Raw genomic sequence first — 22,801 nt, forward strand, 5'->3', positions numbered from 1 at the left:
TTATTCTTACACATAATATCTTTATGTTCAATGGCTCCCACTACCTCCAGGTACAGGGCGTAGCGATGGGCACTTGTTGTGCCCCATCCTACGCCAATCTGTACCTGGGGGAGTGGGAGACATCCTTCCTAGATGATGAGGCCATGTCGATATATACGGACCCCATTCTCATGTGGACCCGTTATATAGATGACGTGTTCCTCATCTGGGATGGTCCCCTTGAACTATTATATACTTGCCTGGAAAGAATGAACAGGAACGAGTTCAGCCTGCTCTTCACAATGAATCTGGACCCTAACCGCGTGACGTTTTTGGACGTTGAGATTTTTAGAGGAGAAGATGGTACCCTGCACAGTGGACTTTACCGTAAGCCCACGGCAGGGAATACCATCCTCCATGGCTCTAGCTTCCACCCTGAGCCACTAATCCGATCGATACCAACAAGCCAATATCTTCGCTTAAGGCGTAATTGCAGTGACCTGCAAACTTTCCAACTCGCTGCAAACGATCTACGTGAAAGATTGACACGAAGAGGGTACTCAAATATGTCTCTCAAAAAGGCATACAAGAGGGCCCTCTTAAGTGATAGACGGGAACTTCTTAATCCTTCCAAGGATAAGAAAACCAATGACAGTAATAACATCAGGATAATCACCCCTTATATGTACCAACATAATAAGATCAAAAAAATAGTGACCAAACACTGGCACTTATTAACTTCCGATCCTATTTTAGGACAATACCTTTCCAACACACCAGGTTTTACCTACAAAAGAGCTCCGGCCCTCCGTGACAAGCTTGTCCGGAGCGAATTTAACAGTAGTGATATGACATGTTGCAAATATAAGGGTACCTATATATGTGGTTCATGCCACTATTGTGGCTTTATGTTGACACAAAAATTTCCCAGTCTACCGAATGGTCAAATTTTTAAAGCGCGACACTTTGCAAACTGTCGCACGATCGGTGTCATTTATATACTCCTATGTACATGCTTCTACATAGGAAAAACAAAACAGGAGTTTTGGCGACGCGCTTACCGTCACATTCTTAGCATGCGCAAGCCAGTCCCTGAACTCCCTCTTGGACGCCACGTGAGTCTGGTCCATGGAGGCAAATTCCCTAGGATTAAATTCCTAATTTTGGATCGTGTCCACCCTAGCCCCAGGGGAGGAGACTGGAACAAAAGTCTCCTCCAGCTGGAGTTGAGGTGGATACATTCCCTAAAAGCCACTGAACCCCCAGGTTTGAATGGAACCCTGTCATTCAAGCCATTTCTGGAGGGTTTCACTTCAGGTGGAATGGAAAAGTAAAAATAGATGCATTATACATCTGTCTGTATTTTATATGATGCATATCTTTCCATATATATGTACCTCCCCTCTAACACTCAATGTCGATTATGTCTACTATTATACCATCTTGTTTACACAGATTTGTAAAGGAGTAATTAACCATAGGCTGTGTCCCCCTATATGTAAATGTCCACCGCACTTAATCTTTACATAGATTTTATTTTCAAGTCTATGATAATTCCCATTCAAAATAATTATCCCTTTTTCCTTTTAGCATCATTTGGGTTGTATTTGGCGAGGTAATCACCACAATGCCATAATAGCTTTATAATCCTTATCTATTATTCAATATACCCGTTCTCTCTGTCTTCCTGGTCTCTATGGTAACCCTGGCACGGGTGAGACAGACCGCCGTATTGGCGCTCGCTGTCTCTGGTCGGCCCTGCCCATTGCAGTTCTCTGCAGACATGGGCGGGCCCGGCCACTCGCAAACCGGATGTGGTTATCCACTTCCGGTTACGTGACCCGTGCCGGTGGAACGCGGACGCCATTTCCGTTTCCGCCGGCGCGATGACGCATGTCATGCGCATTCTCGGCGGCGGGGCTGTTCCTGGCGTCCGCTGTCCAGGAAGCCCCGTTAGGCGGAGCACCAGCTGTGGACAATGGGACCAAATCAAGGTAATATTTAAATCCACACACCTCCTTTGCAATCCTCACATCTTTCTGACCACGCTGGTCGATCCTCATATGTGCTACCCGCTGCCCAAGACCATACAGGTAATTGGCTATTCTTTATATATTATGACAGGACACACTGGATTTCATCTACGATGACCCAGATGCCCTGCAAATCTTTTGGAGATCTTTAGTGACTCCTAAACTAACTAACATATTCCCTATATGCTATATTTCTCCCCTTAGTTGGTCCATATTGTCTACTTCCTGGTGTCTCAACCTTTTGTTTTGGGACTTCAGGTTCCCACACCTGCTAGGAGACAGGAGACCTACAATAAGATCCTTTCCATGATACAATCCATTATACTGGTCATTTTTTGACCCATGGGATACACAAATATCTAGGACGGTGGACTCACATGTGTGGCAGACCAGCTTGTTTTTAATCACCCTACAGGCTCCATGTTTTATCACAAGACTAACCATGTAAGTGTTTGTTTTCCAACTACATTAATAACTATGCAAGCTACTCTTTAATAATATGTGGATTACGAGACATTATATGTATATGAATGATGTATATGTTAATAGAATACCTCTATTATGTTCAATGGCATAATTATAATATTGTTGTTTTTGTTTATTAGAACACTTCTCCGTTTTGAAACCACCCCTGAAGAAGGGAACTAATTTCCCGAAATATATTGGTTACTGGTTAGAGTCATCTCACGGATATGGTTGTATTCTTGATGATCACACATTGCCTGTAATGTTTTTCTTTTTAATGTCTACATCAATTTATTTATCACCTTAATAAATGTTATAATTTTCTGCATTGATCTTTGAATCATTTATAAATTTGTGCCTGAAAAATCCCAAACCTAGGGGAATATTCCTTTGTTACTGGGACTGATGCCCACACCTATTTGGGTATGTGTTGGGCTGGGAGGGGGGTTTGGGTTGTTTTTTCCGAGTCTTGTGCTACATATATGCTCTCTGGGTACATGGCGAGTGAACTACTGCTTGATTTTGCAGTACCTTACTGATGTATATTTTATATTCTTCTGCAGATGGGGGTACTGCCTGCTCTGTGTAAGATTCTGGTACCTTCGGTACCCTTCCAGCCCAATTAAATCTCGTGACGTCATCACTAGGCGCCGCTCTGAGCGGCTATTTCAATCGCCGGTTTTCACTCACAAGGTGTTCGTACAAACCGCTTGTTACACAGCCTTGTCTGACGCTGCCGAAGCCTCCAGCTATTTCCTGTATCTCGCTACGGATCCTGTATCTCGCTACCGATCCTTCTCCTCATTACCGGACCCCTCATCTCTCTAAAACCAACTAGTGATAAGTACCCCGCAGGGGATTCCTTCCTATCAACTTGCACTATCTACTCTTGTATACTAAAGACTGTTGCTATCTATGCATTACTATTTCTATCATCTGCACTGTTACATAGATTGCTAGCTCTTGAGCCTACTACCATCTATATCCTTGCACTGAGTTAGCAATTCCTGTACACTTCATCTGCTGTCCCCTACCACCTGTTAATTGTACATGATTGCTAACCTATCTGCATACTATCTATCACCATCTGCTAACACTCCTGAACATTACTATTGAGTGCCTATCATTGCTATCACTACTCACGCCTGTCCTTTCAGCACATCACCTCTATACTATCGTATACAACCTATCACTCCAGGAACATCTTAACTGAGTGCCTGTATATTTGCATGCTGAGGCAGGCTGGGCCACAATGATGAGTCTGGAGAGTTGGATATGGTGATTCAACACATCTCTGCACGACTACTGAGTGGAAATTCTGCAGCTGCATATCCATTTCACTAAACAAATGCCGGAGCGTTACACTCTGGAGTCTCCAGATCCCCTCCGCCTACATACTGTCACCCTGCTTTTGCCATGTCGCGGCTGAAACTACTCACCTGGAACGTGCGCAGCCTGTGTGACATAATTAAACGGGAAGTTGTCTTCTCCTACCTGAAGCAACAATGAGCTGATATTATTGCTCTGGTGGAGACGCATGCAGAGGGTCCTTTACAGGGCTCCCGTGGGTAGGCTGGTCATTCCATGCCTCTCATTTTTCGAGTTTCCAACGTTGACTCCATCACAGGTTGCAATGCTGGAAGCCCCTCTATCAGTCAAAGATGTGGTTACGGCTATTTTGCACTTTGCAAAGGCCAAGGCCCGGGCTATGACGGGTTGCCTGTGGAGTTTTATTCACATTTCTCTAATACTTTGGCTACCAGATTGCTAGGTGTATACGAAGCTGCGTTTGCGGACCGTGCCCTGCCGGAGGCTCTAATTGTCCTGATCCCCAAACCGGGGAAGGACCCCCGCTTCCCAGAATCACATAGACCTATCTCTCTGCTCCAAAATGACATCAAAATCTTAGCCAAGATTTTGGCTTTGCGCCTTAACAAGGTAATTCTCTCTATCATCCACTCAGATCAAACTGGCTTCATGCCTGCAAAGAACACTGCATTCAACACCAGACACTTATTCATGAACATTCAGGCATCCGACAACTGTGTAGGCTCCAGGGTAGTAGTGACGTTAGACGCCGCCAAGGCTTTTAACTGGTTTGGTTTTGGACCAAACTTTATTAAATGGCTCACCATTCTATACCACCGGCCTTGGGCTAGAGTGGTGGCCAATGGCTGGACGTTCAGGCTGTTCTTCCTCTCTTGGGGGACACGGCAAGGCTGCCCCATCTCCCCTCTCTTCTATGCCCTTGCGGTAGAGCCCCTGGCGATAGCCATACGTTCTCACTCTGACATACGCGGACTGCGCTGTGGGGACTTTGAGGAAAGAATAGGCCTCTATGCTGACGATATGATCCGGTATTTAGCTGACTCTGGTCCCTCTCTGCTGAAGGCCCTGCCAACAGTTTGAACATTTTTCCGGGCTTACGGTCAACTGGGACAAATCCCAGATTCTCCCATCTGCCGATCTGTGTTCTCGCCATCTGCCGATCAAGCTGCACTTCCGCTGACCCGTGTTGCCTCCTTTAAACATCTTGGGGTTCACGTGTCTCATTCCCTGACTGACTACATCCCACTGAATGTTGAGCCTTTATATGACCTTGTCAAGACCAAAACCCAGTCTTGGGCGCGTTAACAGTTGGGAGTCATGGGCAGGGTGGGTTTGATCGAAATAATACTTCTGCCTAAGATTCTCTATGTTTTGTGGCACTCCCCTACCTATATCCCCTACAAATACTTTGTGGTGCTGGATAGGCTGTTAAAGACATTTGTGTGGGGCACGAGGAGAACCAAACTGGCATGGCGATATACACAAAAACCCATGAAGCTAGGGGGCATGGCTGTCCCTGACTTTGCAGCTTACTACCTTGCAGCCCAACTGTCTCACTTTTTTCATATTGATATACAAGATAATCACAGGTATCTGTCCCTGGTTTGTCGCCGGGCTAGTACACAATTCCCGCACCATTTCTGTGATCTTTTGCGCAGGGTAGGTGGCTCCACAGCGACTTCTGATCGTGGTGGCCTCCTATTCCATCACAGAAGGGTCTGGGACTTAGCGGTCTCCAGGACGGGAGATGCTGGGTTTCATTCTATGACTCCTCTTTGGTACAATTGACACTTGTCTGAACTTCTCCATCTCCCTGACTCGGGTATTTGGTTGGCCAAGAGTGTTTACCTGCTTTCTCACCTGCTTCTCAATGGCAGCATTAAAACGTTTACCCTCAACCCTCAATTTCAGCTCCCGGCCTGAATGCACTTCCATTATTTGCAGGTGCGGCATGCATTCCGGGCACAATTTGCCAACCATCCCCCTGTGCTGCGCTGTGTTGATATCCTGGATGTGCTTAGGGGATGGGACCATCATAAGCTTATATCTATGCTATATGACATGCAGCTTTCCAAGTCTGTGTCCAGCCTTGCATATGGTGTAAGAACATCGTGGGTGGCGGATGTCAGGGAACTGGATGAGGACAACTGGTGCGATGCTCTGGAGGCCTGTACCCTTGTGTCTCTGAAAATTTCTGATAGGCTCACAGGTTCTCCAGCTGCCCTAAGTGTTTCCTGTCCTCGGGCACTTTCAGACATCTTCTATGGCACTGCCCACACATCCAAGGTTTGGATGCAGGTGATTCAGTTCCTCCATGACCATATGGGCTCCCCGGTATCCCTGGACCCTAAGATATGCCTCTTGGGGATATTCCCAGATAAGGACATTGATAAACACATGCTTCACTTCCTACGTGAAACCTTATTTAGTGCTAGAAAGCACATGGATACAATCGTCCCCGCCTACCCTGGCTTCTTGGCTGGCCGATGTCAATACCACTCTCCCCTACAAAAAGGTAATTTATATTAAAAGAGGATGTCCAAAGGCTTTAACAAGATATGGGACAGGTGGCTTGAGGCCTCAGCTACATGTACCCCCTGAAAATATGTCGTATTGTTGGTCCTGCTGATCATTCTTTCTTCCATGGTTCATTCCCCATCTGCACTGTATGGTTTTGCTGTATGACTTTGGTATTGCCTTTGCTATGTACTTCCCTGGATGGTCTCTGGTACCTGCTCGCTATTTGCCTGCCTTGGGGTTTCGTTCCTTTTTTTATTTGTTCGCTTTGGAAAATGTTCTCTCTGGTTGTAATGCAATTTTCATATATGTTTGTACTCCAAACATATTTTTTTTTTTTTATACATTGTTGTGCACATCACTCAATAAACGTTTGCTTGAAAAAAAAAAAAAAAAGATTATCATTACTAGATGCATCCAATGCCTGAGCTCACAGTGGAACATAGAGAACTTTTAGCTCCACCATACCACTCAAGCATGAACGTCGGATGCACTGGTTCCTTACTGAACATTCCTCAATGGCAAGAGAGAAAGAAAGAAAGAAAGAAAGAAAGAAAGAAAGAAAGAAAGAAAGAAAGAAAGAAAGAGAGAAAGAAAGAAAGAAAGAAAGAAAGAAAGAAAGAAAGAAAGAAAGAAAGAAAGAAAGAAAGAAAGAAAGAAAGAAAGAAAGAAAGAAAGAAAGAAAGAAAGAAAGGACAGAAGGAAGTTGTAATCTGAAGCATCTATTGAACAACTGTATAAAAACTAATGAACCTGGGAAGCAGCTTTATTTGAGTGGGAGCTTGAGGGTTAAACTTCTTGTAGAGAGCAGGACCTGTTCCCCGACCTTTAACTGAGGGGGTCGCAGAGTCTGTGAGCCAGCCCTTCTCGTCCACATCAGTGCCTGACCTCACAAATGTGCTTCTGAAAGAATGGTCAAACATTCCCATAGACACACTCCTAAACCTTGTGGACTGCCTTTCCAGAAGAGTTGAAGCTGTTGTAGCTGCAAAGGGTGGGACAATCCAATATTAAACCCTACGGACTAAGACTGGGATGACAAAAAAGTTCATGTGCATGTAAAGGCAGGCATCCTAATACTTTTGGTAATATAGTGTATGCCTCTAGTGACTTATTCATCCACTCAGTCTGTCCATTAGTTTGGGAGTGGTAAGCAAAAGAGAAGGATGAACTGGTGCTAATCAGGGTACAAAATGCTTTCCAAAACCTGGGTACCAACAAACAGTATACCTTTGTGTGAGACAATGTTCTGGGTTATGCTAAGGAGACTTTTCCGTATGTACAAGGATGTCAGCAACATAAAGGAGGGAGTTTTGCAAGTGGAATGAAATGTGCCATTTTAATGAAGCAGTCCATAGTGACCCAGATGACAGTGTGTCCTTTTGAGGGAGGAATATCCACAATTAAATCCATAGCTAGATGAGTGCAAAAATGTTCAGGGGCAGGTATGGCAAGAAACAAATCAGAGAGTTTGAACATAGAGAACTGGAAACCTAGAGGCATAGGTCTCAGAGAGTTGAACATGGTAAAATATTACCTACTTAGGTCATCATAGAAATGTTGGCATCATGCACTTCAGATAGAATCTTAAGCATGAGATGGAGCTGAATAAATCATTTCCCCAAAGGTATTATGGTTGGGGTGTCAGTCTGTGCCTTGGGTATGGAAGCAGAGAGATCAGGGGAAAAGTGTCCAACAGCTAAGGAGGAAGGAGAATGTTGTGGATCTCTAAAGGAATCGTGAAAATGAATTTTGAAGCTGTAGGAAAGGACATTTATTTTTCTTTCAGTTTCTTGGAGGCTGAGAGATAGGTAATAGTAGAATCAAAAGGAGTGAAGAAAAGGTACCTTCAGATCATTTAAAAGAAAAACCTTTTGTGGTCTTGATTGTTGCCACTCACCAAAAGTCCAAAGCTAAAGGCTTGGGATTTCCAACGACATAATGAATTCTACACTGGAGAATTTGGGGGAAAAGTAGGTAAATGGATACAGCAGATTAGAGATGGGAGAGTACTGGGAGAGGACTGCACAAACACCAACATCCAAAGCATTGCCCTTCACAAAAGATGAAAGGGAGAGGTTAAGGTTGGGTCAGAACAGTTGCTTACACAAAAAAGCTTGCAAAACCAAAAAATTTGCTTGGTAGCTTTCAGATACTTAGGCTGGGTACATTGAATGATGGCCTGTACTTAGGTGGGATCCTTAGAGATTCTGGCTTAGGAAATAATGTAAAACATATCAGGCTATAGGCCCCCCTGAAAATAAAGTTTGGTGAATACTTATGCCCCCTGGTTTCAGTTATATACTTAGAAATTTTGATCTTATTCATACCATGATATATAATGCAAGGGTGTAAAGTTTTGTCCTTTTTTTTTTCCATGAAAAAAAATCTTGCCCCTGTGGGCAGGAAACCATGAAACCATTCTTAAGGTTCTTAAGGATCACAGGGGCAGTTGTACAAGTGGTGAGAAGGAATCACTGAGGTGGCCTTTTCTGAAAATATGTCTCTCAAGTCCGTGTAACAAGGGTATAGTAGATAGTTTGGCCAGGAGCTTAGAATCCTTCAGGCAGTTTAAGAAACAAGCTTGGGCCCAGGAGAGGATTTCATTGGAGACCCTATCTATGTGTGGGCTAGACAACCTAAACCAAGTGTAACCCAGAATGGGAGGATTAGCAGGAGAGGATTAGCTCTCAAGAAGACATATGAATTCCTGGTGTACAACCCCGATTGTTAAGGTAATGGGAGATGTACATAGAGTGTCCTCAACTAAAGGCAGAAGATAATTGTCTACTGCTACAACAGAGAAAGAACTTTCCAGAGTGAATAAAGGAAGCTGGAGATGTAGATCCTTCTTCAATGATGTTGATAGCAAAGCTGGAGTCAATGAAAGCTGATCGATGATGAGCAAGCGATTTAAATATAAAAAAGCTGAACCAAATGGTATGTTTAAAGTTAGACCTGGCACAAAATTATAATTAGGCCAGACCCAGACTTCTTTAGACCCTGGTGCTTCCTGGTGGCTGTGTTTAGGCGCAAAAGGGAGGGGGAGAGAGGAAGTTGCCAAGAGAAGGAGGAAAGTTAGCCAATGGGAGCTGCACTACAACCTGCCCCTTCCCCAGCCTAGCTTATTTCACTTTTTTTTTCAGCCACCATCCTGGCAGGTTATGTTGGATGGTTCTGTTTGCCCATTTTTCTATCTGCCCTGTTTTGCACTGCCGGCCCATTTTGGAACCTTTACCCACAGCTCCTGGGTCAGACGTCTCCGTTAGCTGCCGGTGCAATTTTAGCATACAGCATCCTGCATTTTTGTGAGTACGGATCCCTAAGGCTCCATGTACACGGGACGCTGGAAATGGCCGTTTAGGAGCAGTTGGGCAATTTTTTTAGAAGCCCCTGAACCCATCTACATTTTATCTTATCTGTCCATGTACACCAGGTCGTTTACAGTCATTTGCAGGCAGTTGCGTTCAGGGACTTTTTTTAGAACGCAATTATTTGCGTTCGAACGTGTGTTTCCCGGCATTTCAAACGCAAAAACGCGTCCGAATGCGACCGAACGCGATGACCCGCGTTTAGCTTTCGCGTTTTTTCATTTTAAAGGGGAATCATTTTTTTGACCTCTAGGAACGGTTCTAAACACAAACGCCCGCTAAACGCCAGCTAAACTCGGGTACAAACGCGACCGAACGGACGTTTCAAATGTCCTAAAAATTCCAGCATTCAAAGGGATTTTTAACAACGTCCCGTGTACATGGAGCCTTAGTCTGATTCCCACATTCCAATCTACCTGATGCATTTCCATGTTCATTACTATGTTACATTTTTTTAATCATTTTACTTGCACTGACAGGTTAACCCCCCATCCCTTCAACCTCTGGGGCAATGCTTGCAGCACTCATACGTCTATTTCCTAAAGACAGCCTCTGGATATGACGCTGAGCATGTGCACTCAACTGCTTTGGTCAACCATGGCGAGGCCTGTTCTTAGTGGAACCTGTCCTGTTAAACTGCTGCAGCTCAGTTTTAGGGTCTTGGCAATCTTCTTATAGCCTAGGCCATCTTTATGTAGAGCAACAATTCTTTTTTTCAGATCCTCAAAGAGTTCTTTGCCATGAGGTGCCATGTTGAAATTCCAGTGACCAGTATGAGAGAGTGAAAGCGATAACACCAAAATGTAACACACCTGCTCCCCATTTACAACGGAAACCTTATAACACTAAGGAGTTACATGACACTGGGGAGGAAAAATGGCTGATTGGGCCCAATTTGGACATTTTCACTTAGGGGTATACTCACTTTTGTTGCCAGCGGTTTAGACATTAATGGCTGTGTGTTGAGTTATTTTGAGGGGACAGCAATATTACACTGTTATACAAGCTGTACACTCACTACTTTACATTGTAGCAAAGTGTCCTTTCTTCAGTGTTGTCACATGAAAAGATATAATAAAATATTTACAAAAATGTGAGGGGTGTACTCACTTTTGTGAGATACTGTATATATACGTGATATTGCATTTTTGCCTGCAGGGGGCACACACGCACCACTGGAAGGCCGCTTCTGCTGTAATCATTTACAGCAGAAGCTTATCTGCGGGTCCCAGGGACTCAATGTCCTCCGACACTCACCCAATCTTTGGTAAAACATAGACAACGGATATATGCCCATGTAAACAAGGCATATCTCATTTTTGACATAGGGGAAGACCTGATCCTGTGTCTCTGCAAAGCAGAGACTAGAAACAATCTCTTCCTCTACTGAAAGCATCACGCTGTGTGTACAAAAACATTGGATAGGCACACAGTTAAGCCTTTGATCACACTAGATGCTTAACTCCTTCCCAGCCAGTGTAATTAGTACAGTAAAATAAATAAAAATAAATGCCATAAGTATATCCCATTTTTTGGACAGGCATTGAGGAGGAATAGAAATAAATTAAAAGCAAAAAATGATATAAAAAGTGTTCATATAAAATATTATGTATAGAAAGTGCAAACTCAAGTACGAATATGTGGAAAATAGGGTGAATCAAAAAGATCCAAACAATACACCATAAATCCACCACCGAAATAATCTGTGCCAATTCCTTTAGGAATAAAGCTCACCAGATGCTGTTGCCATTCAAGCTTGTGTCTGGCAATTAACACTTTGTTGCATTCAAAAGCTGCTACAGATTGCCAGTCTCCATCCAGATTGTGATACCAATCTCCACAGGTGGGAACAAAAGTCAAGTCAGAATCTCCAATAGTGTAAAAACCTCTAGGCACTGGCAACAAAACTTAAATATCCTCCTTCTCCTTGCTGTAACCCTTCAAAACCTGTTTACTCAACACCTTTTGCAAGAAATCTTTGTCATGCTTGTTTGCAGGTGAGCAGTGTTCCATCCTGTCTTTTACCCCTGGGTAATCCTCCCAGGGTTTTTAGTGTGAGAGAGATGAGCGAACTGTAAATAGATGGATTGAAATTCTCAGTATTCCCAGATCTCTGTGCACCTCTCACCCACTCCCTGATCCCCCCCCCCCCCCATGACAGTGGTTGGGGATCCTCTTCCTGCACCAGGTGTCACAATTTAAAGAAAGATTTGTGAATGAACTACAAGTCCCACCTCCACCGCGGCAGATGGCTTGTAGTTCTCAATGAACTACAAGGGCTATAATTCATTACTCTTGCTGCACTTCAGTAACAGTCTGCCTGAATGAGAGGTATGGGCAGACAGTTGTACTGAGTGTCTGCAGAAGCCTGACATTGCACCTGCAATCTGCTGATTGAGGATGCAATGATCTGCAGGCTCCTTAAAATCCTTAAAAAACATAATAAATACTTATTTTAGTTTTTAACAAAAAATAAATAAATAAATGTGCATTTACTACAATTTTTTTTTTTAAAGTGAACTTATCCTTTAACCAATTCAATACTGGGCACTTTTACCCACTTCCTGCCCATGCCCATTTTCAGCTTTCACTGCCATTGCACTTTGAATGACAATTGCACGGTCATGCAACACTGTACTGTATTAAGAAATAAAAATAAAAAAAAAATCTATTTTTTTTTATATACTGTCATCAGTACAGTACAGTGTTAATCAGTAATCAGGATTTTTCTTTTTTTTACAATCATTATGGAAAGGCATAGAAGCATTGCTATAGTTTCATTGAACATTTGTGAGTGACAATGACCCCTCAAATGCAAGGCACTTTTTTATACTCTGAGTAGGTATAGTCCTATGGTAATATATTTGCCAGAGACATACCCAAAGAAAATTCTTGTCAGCTGAATAAATCCCAATATAAACTCACATACCATTCCTTCCACATCTATTATTCCAGGAGTGTTAGCATCCTAATTCACAAGAACCTTCCCTCGCTATGCAAACAGGTTGAAAAAAATTCTCCAGGCATATATACTGTATATTCATATATGCCTTCCTTTAAAATATTTCTTGTATTATTGCAAACGTGTATGCACCACTTCTATACTCACCTAATGTATTTAATTGTTGTATTCAGTCCTGGTTAGGTACTGTATATATATGATGTCCCCACAGATTGATGATTTCAATAATGTGTTAGATCTGACTCTTGATGTACATGTGTGCTCAAAAGTTTGCATACCCTTCGAGAATTGGTAATATACAGTATATACAGTATCTCACAAAAGTGAGTACTCCCTTCACCTTTTTGAAAATATTACTTATCATGTGACAACACTAAATAAATTACACTTTGCTACAATGTAAAGTAGTGAGTGTACAGCTTGTATAACAGTGTAAATTTGCTGTCCCCTCAAAATAACTCAACACACAGCCATTAATGTCTAAACCGCTGGCAACAAAAGTGAGTACACCCCTAAGTGGAAATGTCCAAATTAGCTCCAATTAGCCATTTTCCCTCCCCAGTGTCATGTGACTCATTAGTGTCATAAGGTCTCAGGTGTCAATGGGGAGCAGGTGTGTTAAATTTGGTGTTATCGCTCTCACACTCTTATACTGGTCACTGAAAGTTCAACATGGCACCTCATGGCAAAGAACTCTTTGAGGATCTGAAAAAAAGAATCATTGCTCTACATAAAGATGGCCTAGGCTATAAGAAGATTGCCAAGACCCTAAAACTGAGCTGCAGCACGGTGGCCAAGACCATACAGCGGTATAACAAAACAGATTCCACTTAGAACAGGTCTCACCATTGGCGACCAAAGACGTTGAGTGCACGTGCTCAGCATCATATCCAGAGGTTGTCTTGCCAGCATTGCTGCAGAGGTTGAAGGGGTAGGGGGTCAGCCTGTCAGTGCTTATACCATACGCCGCACACAGCATCAAATTGGTCTGCATGGCTGTTGTCCCAGAAGGAGGCCTCTTCTAAAGAAGAAGCACAAGAAAGCCCGCAAACAGTTTGCTGAAGACAAGCAGACTAAGGACATGGATTACTGGAACCCTGTGGTCTGATGAGACCAAGATAAACTTATTTGGTTCAGATGGTGTTAAGCGTGTGTGGCGGCAACCAGGTGAGAGTACAAAGACAAGTGTGTCTTGCCTACAGTCAAGCATGGTGGTGGGAGTGTCATGCACAACGGAAAACTGCTCTTCAACATGACCTCCTACTTTCTACTTCTAGGAGACTTACACAATTTAGATTGCATAGAGCTTACAGGACCACTCAATGAATGTGCCCAGAAGGATACTGTTGCTAAGGAGAAAGAGGTGCTCAGTATTGCTGTATGATTCTCTAACTAGTGTGTTGAGGTTTGAAATGATTTTCTCCTTTATTTGATATTCCCTATAGCAGTGATGGCGAACCTATGGCACACCTGCCACAGCTGGCATGCAGAGCCCTCTATGTGGGCATGCGAGGGCCGCCACCACTGCCTGCGCTGTGACAAGAGAAGAAGCGAGTGCGGGCTGTCAGTGTATTTCCCCCACTCACTCCCCTTCTTCTGTCAAGCAGCGCAGGACAGGGACAGAGCGGCTGAAGCCAGGGACCAATGAGGGGCAAGGACAAGTGCACCATGGGACATGTAGTCCCAGAATACAATGGCTTCTTTTTTAATCAATTAAAGAAAAACTACAGCCCCAGCATGCCCTGTAAAAAAGATTAGGGACAGCTTGGAGCCCAGGGAAAAAAAGGGCTGACAGAGAGTGGAGAGCAAGGGTGAGAGAAGTGTGGAGACAAGAGTGAGATGAGGCTGAGTTGGTTCAGGAGGGAGAGAGCCCAAGCCACAAAAGCCCCTGGAGTTGAGGAGCAAGAGGACGGTGCTGAGGGGACACCATCGAGAGTGAGGAGGGTGATCAAAGGCACCAACAAAAGGAGAATCTGCTACCAGGCACACCGACACTGGATGCCAGAGCTGGGTGAGTGCTGAACTGACTACAATCCCTCTTGGAGTGTGCTAACATCACCTGGGTGGCTGGATGTCTGCAGTTTATTTGCAGTGTTAGCACTTTGAAAAAAATACGTTGGTTTGGTGATGAAGTTTGGGCACTCTGGCTCAAAATCACTGTTCGCCATCACTGCCCTATAGGAATTTGACACACATAAATGTCCTTCAGGGTTGACCACATTGAAAGGGTCATAGTTAATATCATTATCGATAGCAAAAGCAAAGTACTTATGCTCCCCCTATGCTTTCCCCTCTTTCCTTTTCTTGTTTGTTCTTGTTTTAGTACTTGTTTCAGTTCCAATTTAAGTTTGTATGTATATAAATTGTTGAAGAGAAAATAATAAAAACTATCTTTAAACATGTGAGACTGATGAATATCACATCACATTCTAGGAACCATTTATATAGAAATCCATCATGAATCACAAGCTGTTTCTCACAATTGCATATCATTATCCTTTCTTTAAAAAAGTGAAAAAGTAAAAAAGTTCATCTTATAAAAGCTTGGTTGATAAAGTGTCCTCTGCTAGTTTAAAACAGCCACAAGGTAAGGTATAATGTTCAGTCTTCAAAATCCCATTTTCCCCGTTTTGTGTCCCTCTACTATGTCTGTAGAAGATAGGTGTGCCATTTCAGTATTGGAAAAATACTTTGGGGGTTTTATATCTTTGTATGGACAACAAGAAGGTCATAAAAAATATGCTGAGAAAGACTAGACAGGCAAGCAGTCTATTAACTTAAAAAACAGCCTCTTTGCAACATGGTTCTTCTGGTTATTAAAGACTTTACAGCTTGCTGTTGCTAAAAAACGTCAATAGGAACCCTGACTTGTCCTTGACAGAGAAGTAAAAATAATTAATTAAGAAGATTTTCATCTGAATGGAAGTTTGAAGGGAACATTGGTTGATGGGCAGCTAAACCCTTTGTAAATCCCCCAAAACCTGTCATTAAAAATATTGTATAAAAGTTTTCAAAAATGAAAAAAAAAATATATATAAAAACATAAAGCCTTTCATTTTTAATGATTTGTCAACATATTCTAAAACTGACATTAACAGAAGTGAACAGTTAAAATAATCTCTGCATACATATGGAACTATTAATTTTTAATTGGCTGTTTTTTTTTTGCTGAATTCTGAGATAAGTGGATTTTTTTTCATTCACTCTTTTATTTCTATATAGTACATATCTGTCTTTGCATTCTTAGGTTTCTTTTTAAGTTGGGTAATGCTATCAGAACAGGAAATGCATTTCATAAAAGAGGCGATAATTTAAACTGATCCAAGGGCTATTGGTACTTACGAATGCATTCTGGCTGAGTTCCACTCCACCTTAAATTAGCTAGACAATTACGTGTAGTAGAGCCTTGAATATGGTAGCCTTTGCGACATCTAAAGAAGACAGTACTTCCAATCTTCAAAAAAACAAAAATATCAGAAATATGTCAGGAGTCTTAAAATGAAGTAAGTGAAGATAGCTATTTAAATGATAATGAGGCACATAAATGAAAATGCAATTTTTTTTTTCATAAGACAAAATGTACGTCCAAGCACTATTCCTTTCCTCTTTAGAAGAAAGTATTGAAGAAGGAAAAAGATGAGAAAAGATAAGCAAGTCATTGTATTTGGAAGAAAATAGGTATAAATATAAATACATATATATTATTTTTATATATGCAGGTTAAATGCTAGTTTATTCTAATCACTGATATCTGTAAAATTTGCAGTGCAAAGGCGAAGAATACATCCATTCAGAAATAAACTATATATTCCATGATGCAAAACATTGTCAGAATAACTGCAAAAGCTTGAACAATGAAAACAAAACTACAATTTCTATGGTTAGAGCATAGGTTGGCATTGGTCTACCCATCAATTTTTTCCATGTGATATGTAGATTGTGACCCCTCCATGCTCCCCAGTAATGTTGCTAGCTGAGAGCAGCTGGGGCAAGTGACCTTCATCTTTTTCAGTGTGCCCCAGGTTGCAGGCATGATTTTTTTCTTTTTTTTACAAATTCCCAGCCCCCACTGCAGCACCAACCTTCTAACCCCCACACTACTAGAAGGCATGCAGCCGGCTGAAGAATTCCTTTGCCTAGGCCTGTTAAATGCAGATGACACTTCTGGATCATTTGGTCTCACCTCCAACCACCCTCAGGGATATGTACTACTGCCATCACAAGTGAGTGACTGTGGAAGATGTGTGTGGGACTCAGAACCGGTGTGAGAAGAAGGTTTAGTGTAAGAACAGGTGTGAGAAAGAGCTGTAGTATTAAAACAGGTGTAAATGAGAGTTTCATGGTTGGGTCAGGTGTAAGAAGGGGTTGCAGTGTTGGAACAGGTGTAATAATGGGGTGCAGTGTCAGAACAACTGTAAGGAAGGGGTTCAGTGTCATGACAAGCATGACAAGGCAATGCAGTGTTGGAATATGTGTGAGGTGGAGGAGGTTGAGTGTTCAGTTTTGGAACAACTATGAGAAGGATGTGCAGTAAAAGAACAAGTGCGAGGAGGGGGTTCAGTGTCAGAACAATTGTGAGAAGCGGGTTCAGTTTTGGAACAAGTGTGAGAAAGGGATGAATTGTAACAAAAAGGAGTGTCAAGGTGTGCAGTGGAGACAGAGGTGTGCCAAGGGTACAGATGTGCAGTGTGGTGCAGTATTCTTAACAGGTATGAGAAGCAGGTGCAGTTTTGGAACAAAAGTGAAGAGAAGGTTCAGCGTTGGAACAAGTGTGAGGTGGAGGAGGTTCATTGTTCAGTTTTGAAACAACTGTGAGAAGGATGTGCAGTGAAAGAACAAGTGTGTGAATGGGGTTCAGTGTCAGAAAAGGTATGAGAAGCGGCTGCAGTGTTTGAACAGGTGTGAGGAGCTGGTTTAGTATTGGAACAAGTGTAGGAAAGGGATGAAGTGTCACAAAAAGGTGTGTGAAGGTTTGCAGTGGAGACATAGGTGTGTCATGGGTACAGATGTGCAGTGAAGTGCAGTACTCTTAACAGGCACAAAGATTCATTTATCAAACTGGAAAAAGGGAAACTTAATCAGTCATCCATAGCAAACAGATTGACTGTTTACCACTACAGATTAGAAAATGGAAGATGAAACCTTGCTAAACATATCACCAAAAACAGTTTTTACTTTTGCTCAAGCTTTCATAAATCAGGCCTATTTTTTTTTTTTTTCTTAGTCCAAGCAAAGAATTAATGGTAACTTGAGTTACATAAACAAGTGATAGCACAAACAGTGATGTTTCAAAGCAATACAAATTGCACATATTTATAACAGGTTTCAAAAATCTTCAAATACCCAAAACCTTTCTGCCTATGTGTACAGTCATTTGGACACAGGCAGAGGAAACCCACGTGCTCAACTGTCCAATTTTCTTGCAAATGGCAGCTGCCCTCTGTATCCTGATGTGTACTGAATAGTTTGGGTTTTAAGATACAGTTTATCTGTTGTTATAATATTTCTGCAGAATGGGGTGTTCTTGGAATCCTAACCTTCATGAAATACACTTGAGAGATTAAGACTTGGAGAAACATCCAGTTAAAGGGCAAAGTTTACAATGTATTTGTAAAACTGTGGTAATTTATTTACTTGTAAATGACAAATACTGTAAATAGATATAACATCTTGATCTTTTTTTTTTTTTTTTCTTTGCTGCAGCTTTTTAGAAAAAGGGGTGTAATACGAGGTGTACTAACACATTGTTCATGAACTGAATATTAATAAACTGAATAAGACATAAAATAATTGTTCAAATTATATTTTAATTGAATTATTCTAATTTGATAACAATTAAACAATGCTTATAAAATGTTCTCATTACCTCATAGGCCTTGGAACTGTTTTGCATGCCATAATGAGGCGTACCAGGGTCTTTGCAAGTATTATGAGCCGGATCTGAAAAGCATGGAAAATGTGAGCATAAGGCAGGGTTACTATAGAAACCATCAATCATTTTAGCACATTTGCTTTTACCGTATAAAGTTTTCTATCAGAATTAAAACAAGATAGGGGACACGATAGATGTCAACAAGGTGCAAAATAAAATGTAGTTTTCATATAGGAAAGAATAATTCTAGAAATCATAGCCAACTTTCATGGAATTGTTTTTATTCCAATAGAAAAATAATGCAGCTTGTTTTCCTAGGACAAGATACAATGATTCCTTGACTTTTTTTCAGCCGGAACCTCCCACTGGCCTGTTGCCCACCTCTAACTACTGTCACGTTTAAACACAGAATCCCAGCTTCTGTGTTTGCCAATGACAGCTCTCCTCTCTTGGTAATTCCCATAAAACCCTCCCTGCCCCACCACTCAGACAAGAAAGGGGCAGGGGGTTGGCACATTGTGGTAATAAGTGGGATCGGGGTGCTGCCTCTTTAATCCCTATTTCTTGCACTGTGGGGAAAGTTTAGAGCCAAGCAAGTTTTCTGCAGCCAGGTGCTTTTTACAAGATAAGCACATGGAAGGTGGCAAAGCATTAAAGGGTGGAAAATGCAGCTAGTGGGGGAGGAGGGTGCAGAGCTCAAAGCTGAGAAGGAGCTGAACACTTCATTCTGAACCCTGAGCTCTGTGAATAGCACCACCTGAACCCTGAGCTCTGTGCATAGCACCAATCCTAACTCTGTTTTAGGTTGGTGTGAATAAATGCTGTAATATAACCCCATTATGATGACAGTACGCATATATACAGCCTCACTGGACAAGGCTTTTTTCCATGGAGCTGCATATACTGTCTTTGTGCTGGGAGTGCGCCGCACAGCATCCAGGGTCTCACTAGTTCTGGGTCACCCGATCACTGTGATAGCCTCTGATTGGCATCACAGTGGTCATTGATTGTGAAGGCCGCCCCTGTGTTTCTCTTTATGTGAATGGAGAGGAAAGGTACATTGTACAGTATCTCTCTCTCCTTGCAGTGAGAGATAAAAAGGCAGCTGTGTGTAAACAAAATATCTAGATCAAGGTTTGATCTAGGTCAGTGTCAGGGTTAGTGTTTGGGTCAAGATCAGGGGTCAATGGTCAAGGTCAGGGTCAGTATATTTCGGGCAGGAATATTTTTTTTTTTTTTTTGCACAGTACAGTACTGTATATGGTATTACTGAGATAGCTGTGCTCATCTCATGAGGTGTTCTTTGTTGGTAGATTATGGTAATAGAAAGACATATACAGCTTAATTTAAAAAGGTTACTTTTTGGGCTAGCTTTTCTTTGATAACACAAGTACACAACCCCCTCAAAATAAATAAATAAATAAATAAATAAATAAAACAGAGATAGCCATTAGCATTTACCACCAAATGAAAGCTATTTCTCCTGAAAAAAACATTATAAAATCCACCTGGATACACTAAGTAGTTGTGATATGTACAGTTTTACTAACACATGGCAAAGTTGCAAAATTGTGTTCGGGCATTTAGGGGTTCAGGGATGTGGGGGAGTGAGTTCCTGCACCTATTCACCTTTACTTCTAGGTTTGGGGAAGCTTGTGACCTTCTCTTGTGTGACAATGCTTGGGTCAGTCAACCAACTGCTAAGCCTGAAAACTGTAACATGACTGGGGATGTGATGTCACCACTCCCCTGGATTGGCCATATGAGTAATTTTAGTGTTAGCAGAGGAGAAGGAGGAAGGAACAGCTAGGTGATTGCTGGTAAGTTGAGTATTGGGAGGATGAGAACCATTGCAGAGGCTCATTTTTCCCTGCATGAGCAAAGTGACAGTGTCTCTTTAAATTGTATTAGAGTAGCTGGTTCTAAACTGCACTGATTTTGAGTGCAGAATTTGATATACAGATTTACAGCCAGACTGAATGATGTGTATTATATCACAAGTAACCATTCAGGGAAAACTACCTCTTTGTCCCTGGCTGCCTATAGGTACAGGCCAATTGTGTGCAATTGTAATAGTTTTTATAAAAAATATAGAAGGATTCTTCTAAAAGTTTCCACACTTTTTTAAACTAAGTTATATATATAAAAGTGCAGAATCATTTTAAAGACCCCTTGTATATTTCCTGTTACGTTCTGCTACTGAAAATTTGTTTACATAACAATAGTTATAAAAAAAAGGAATGAACGTTATACTTTTGGGAAAACCTTCTTATGTATAATTAATCTATTTTTAGCTTTGTTTTTTAATTCTAAATTGCCTCCAAATTAAATTTCAAACATTTGCAGATAAGATAAAGTTATGAATACTAGACATACCAATACAAATTGGCTGAATACCACTCCAAGTGCCATCGGACAGGCAAATTCTTCTAGATGACCCTACTAAAATAAAAAGGGGTCTGCACTGAAAAGAAACTTCTGATTTGTAGGTAAAACTTTTGCCATTGAGACGTCCCTCAGCCGGAGTTCCAGGATCACCACAAAATACAGCTATAAAAAGAAATGCTTTACATTAGTTACATATATAGTTGAATTTGAGTCTATAGACAATAACAGTTAAGTCTAAGGTCCTGTGTACCCATAAATGAAAATAAGCCTTATGTCACAATTCAGGAACCTCCTTAACCATCCATTAGGTCAAGGCCAAAATATAATTTTAGGCAAATTATTCAACATACAAAGCCCATCAGCAAAATGTTTGTTTTACTGTGCATCATGCTATATTCTGTTGATAAAATAAAGTATTCCTGTTTTACCATAAAATGCAATATTACAGTTCACCAAATACTGTATCAAATAAGGCATATGCAAGCAAGATCAATTTGTGTATGTCAAAAAGGATTTGAAACTAAAATGTATTGTTGTTTTAAACTGGAAATGTAAGCTTGTATTAAAGTGGTTCTAAAGGCTCAACATTGTTTACCTTAATGTATTCTATGTGTTAAGGTTAAACACCTCATGGGTGCAGTTCCCTCCAGCCTCCCCTTAAATTAACCTTAGCCAAATCTTCATCCAGCAATGTGCATGAGGGCAGCGGCTCTCCCAGGCCTCTCTCTTCTCATTGGCTCACACTGCTGAGAGCCATTTGTTCCTGCTGCTGTCAATCATAACCAGTGAGCAAATGAAGAGGGATTGGGGCCGAGCCATGCTCTGTGTGGGAATGAACACACAGAGCATGGCTTGGGAGCGAGCCTGCTTGAGTGCCCCCAGAGGCAGGAGGCTTGATATGGCAGCATTCGGTAGGAGAGAGGAGCCAGGACTCAAAAAGAAGAAATTCAGGGCTGCTGTGTGCAAAACCATTGCACAAAGTAAGGAATAACATGTTTTTTTATTCTTTCCTTTGGAATCACTTTAACCTTAACTGCATCATAAACAAGTGCTGAATTTCTTTTTTTGTTTTTAATACATAGTTTTTTAAACTATTTTTTTTCATCTTTTTCATCATTTCTTGCATTTTACCACTGCTGAGTTCCTGCAGTCAACTTGTAGTCATTTCTATTGTACTGGCTTGCATGCTTACATAATTGCATATGATATCTTAGTGCAGGTTTTCTGATGGTGACAATATGCATTTGCAATGGGCCTCAGCAGGAATCAGTTACCAGGGAGTATGGTACAGGGTGACAATGAAGGAGCACAATTGGGAGACAGGGACAAAGCAACATCACACTATAACACAGGCCTTCATGCAGATTCACTCGATATTACGTTAGTGAAAGCTGCTGATTTTAAAACACTGAATATAGCCTCTGAAATTACTGTAACATATTAAAGCTTATATTAGATGTTAGTGATTGGTCTTGATATACGCAAACCCAAAGACAGTAAAATCAAACACAACTAAATTACAGCAAATTTGAATATTTGATGCATGAAAATCTGGAAGATGGATCACTTCGTTGAGCATCTTATGCTGGTAAGCACATCATTCTTTAAAAATCAGAAATCAAGACAATGCAAACATGCTTGCAATGCCTAGAGATTTTTAATTACAGGGAGATACCTAAAATGAATCAAAGCTTACTATCTATTTGCAGTAAAAATCAAGCTAAAATAAATGGAAACCATCTCTAAGTGATGACTCAGCTCCTTTCCTGTGAAATTTGATGATGAATTACTCCTCAGTGCCTCTAGCTACAGGCTTCAGTGAATAGTTGGTTTAAAGCTTGTTTACTATTTTTGAGATTTAGAGCATGCAAATACTTGAATGTCC

The 22,801-nt window shown here is 41.5% G+C and overlaps 1 protein-coding gene across 1 annotated transcript in view; it reads right to left on the minus strand.

Annotated features, from left to right (window-relative positions):
• The window catches only part of CSMD1 (CUB and Sushi multiple domains 1), a 2,644,830-nt gene that overhangs the window by 47,044 nt on the left and 2,574,985 nt on the right, over positions 1–22,801 (minus strand). Inside the window, exons 61-63 of the mRNA XM_082250071.1 lie at positions 20,905–21,078; positions 18,523–18,596; positions 15,999–16,110 (exon numbers count right to left, since the gene is read on the minus strand). Coding sequence (XP_082106197.1) covers positions 15,999–16,110; positions 18,523–18,596; positions 20,905–21,078 — 360 coding nt within the window. The remainder of the gene's footprint in view (positions 1–15,998; positions 16,111–18,522; positions 18,597–20,904; positions 21,079–22,801) is intronic.

Source organism: Pelophylax lessonae, assembly GCF_965119305.1.
Source record: "Pelophylax lessonae genome assembly, chromosome: 3".
Lineage (NCBI taxonomy): Eukaryota > Metazoa > Chordata > Amphibia > Anura > Ranidae > Pelophylax > Pelophylax lessonae.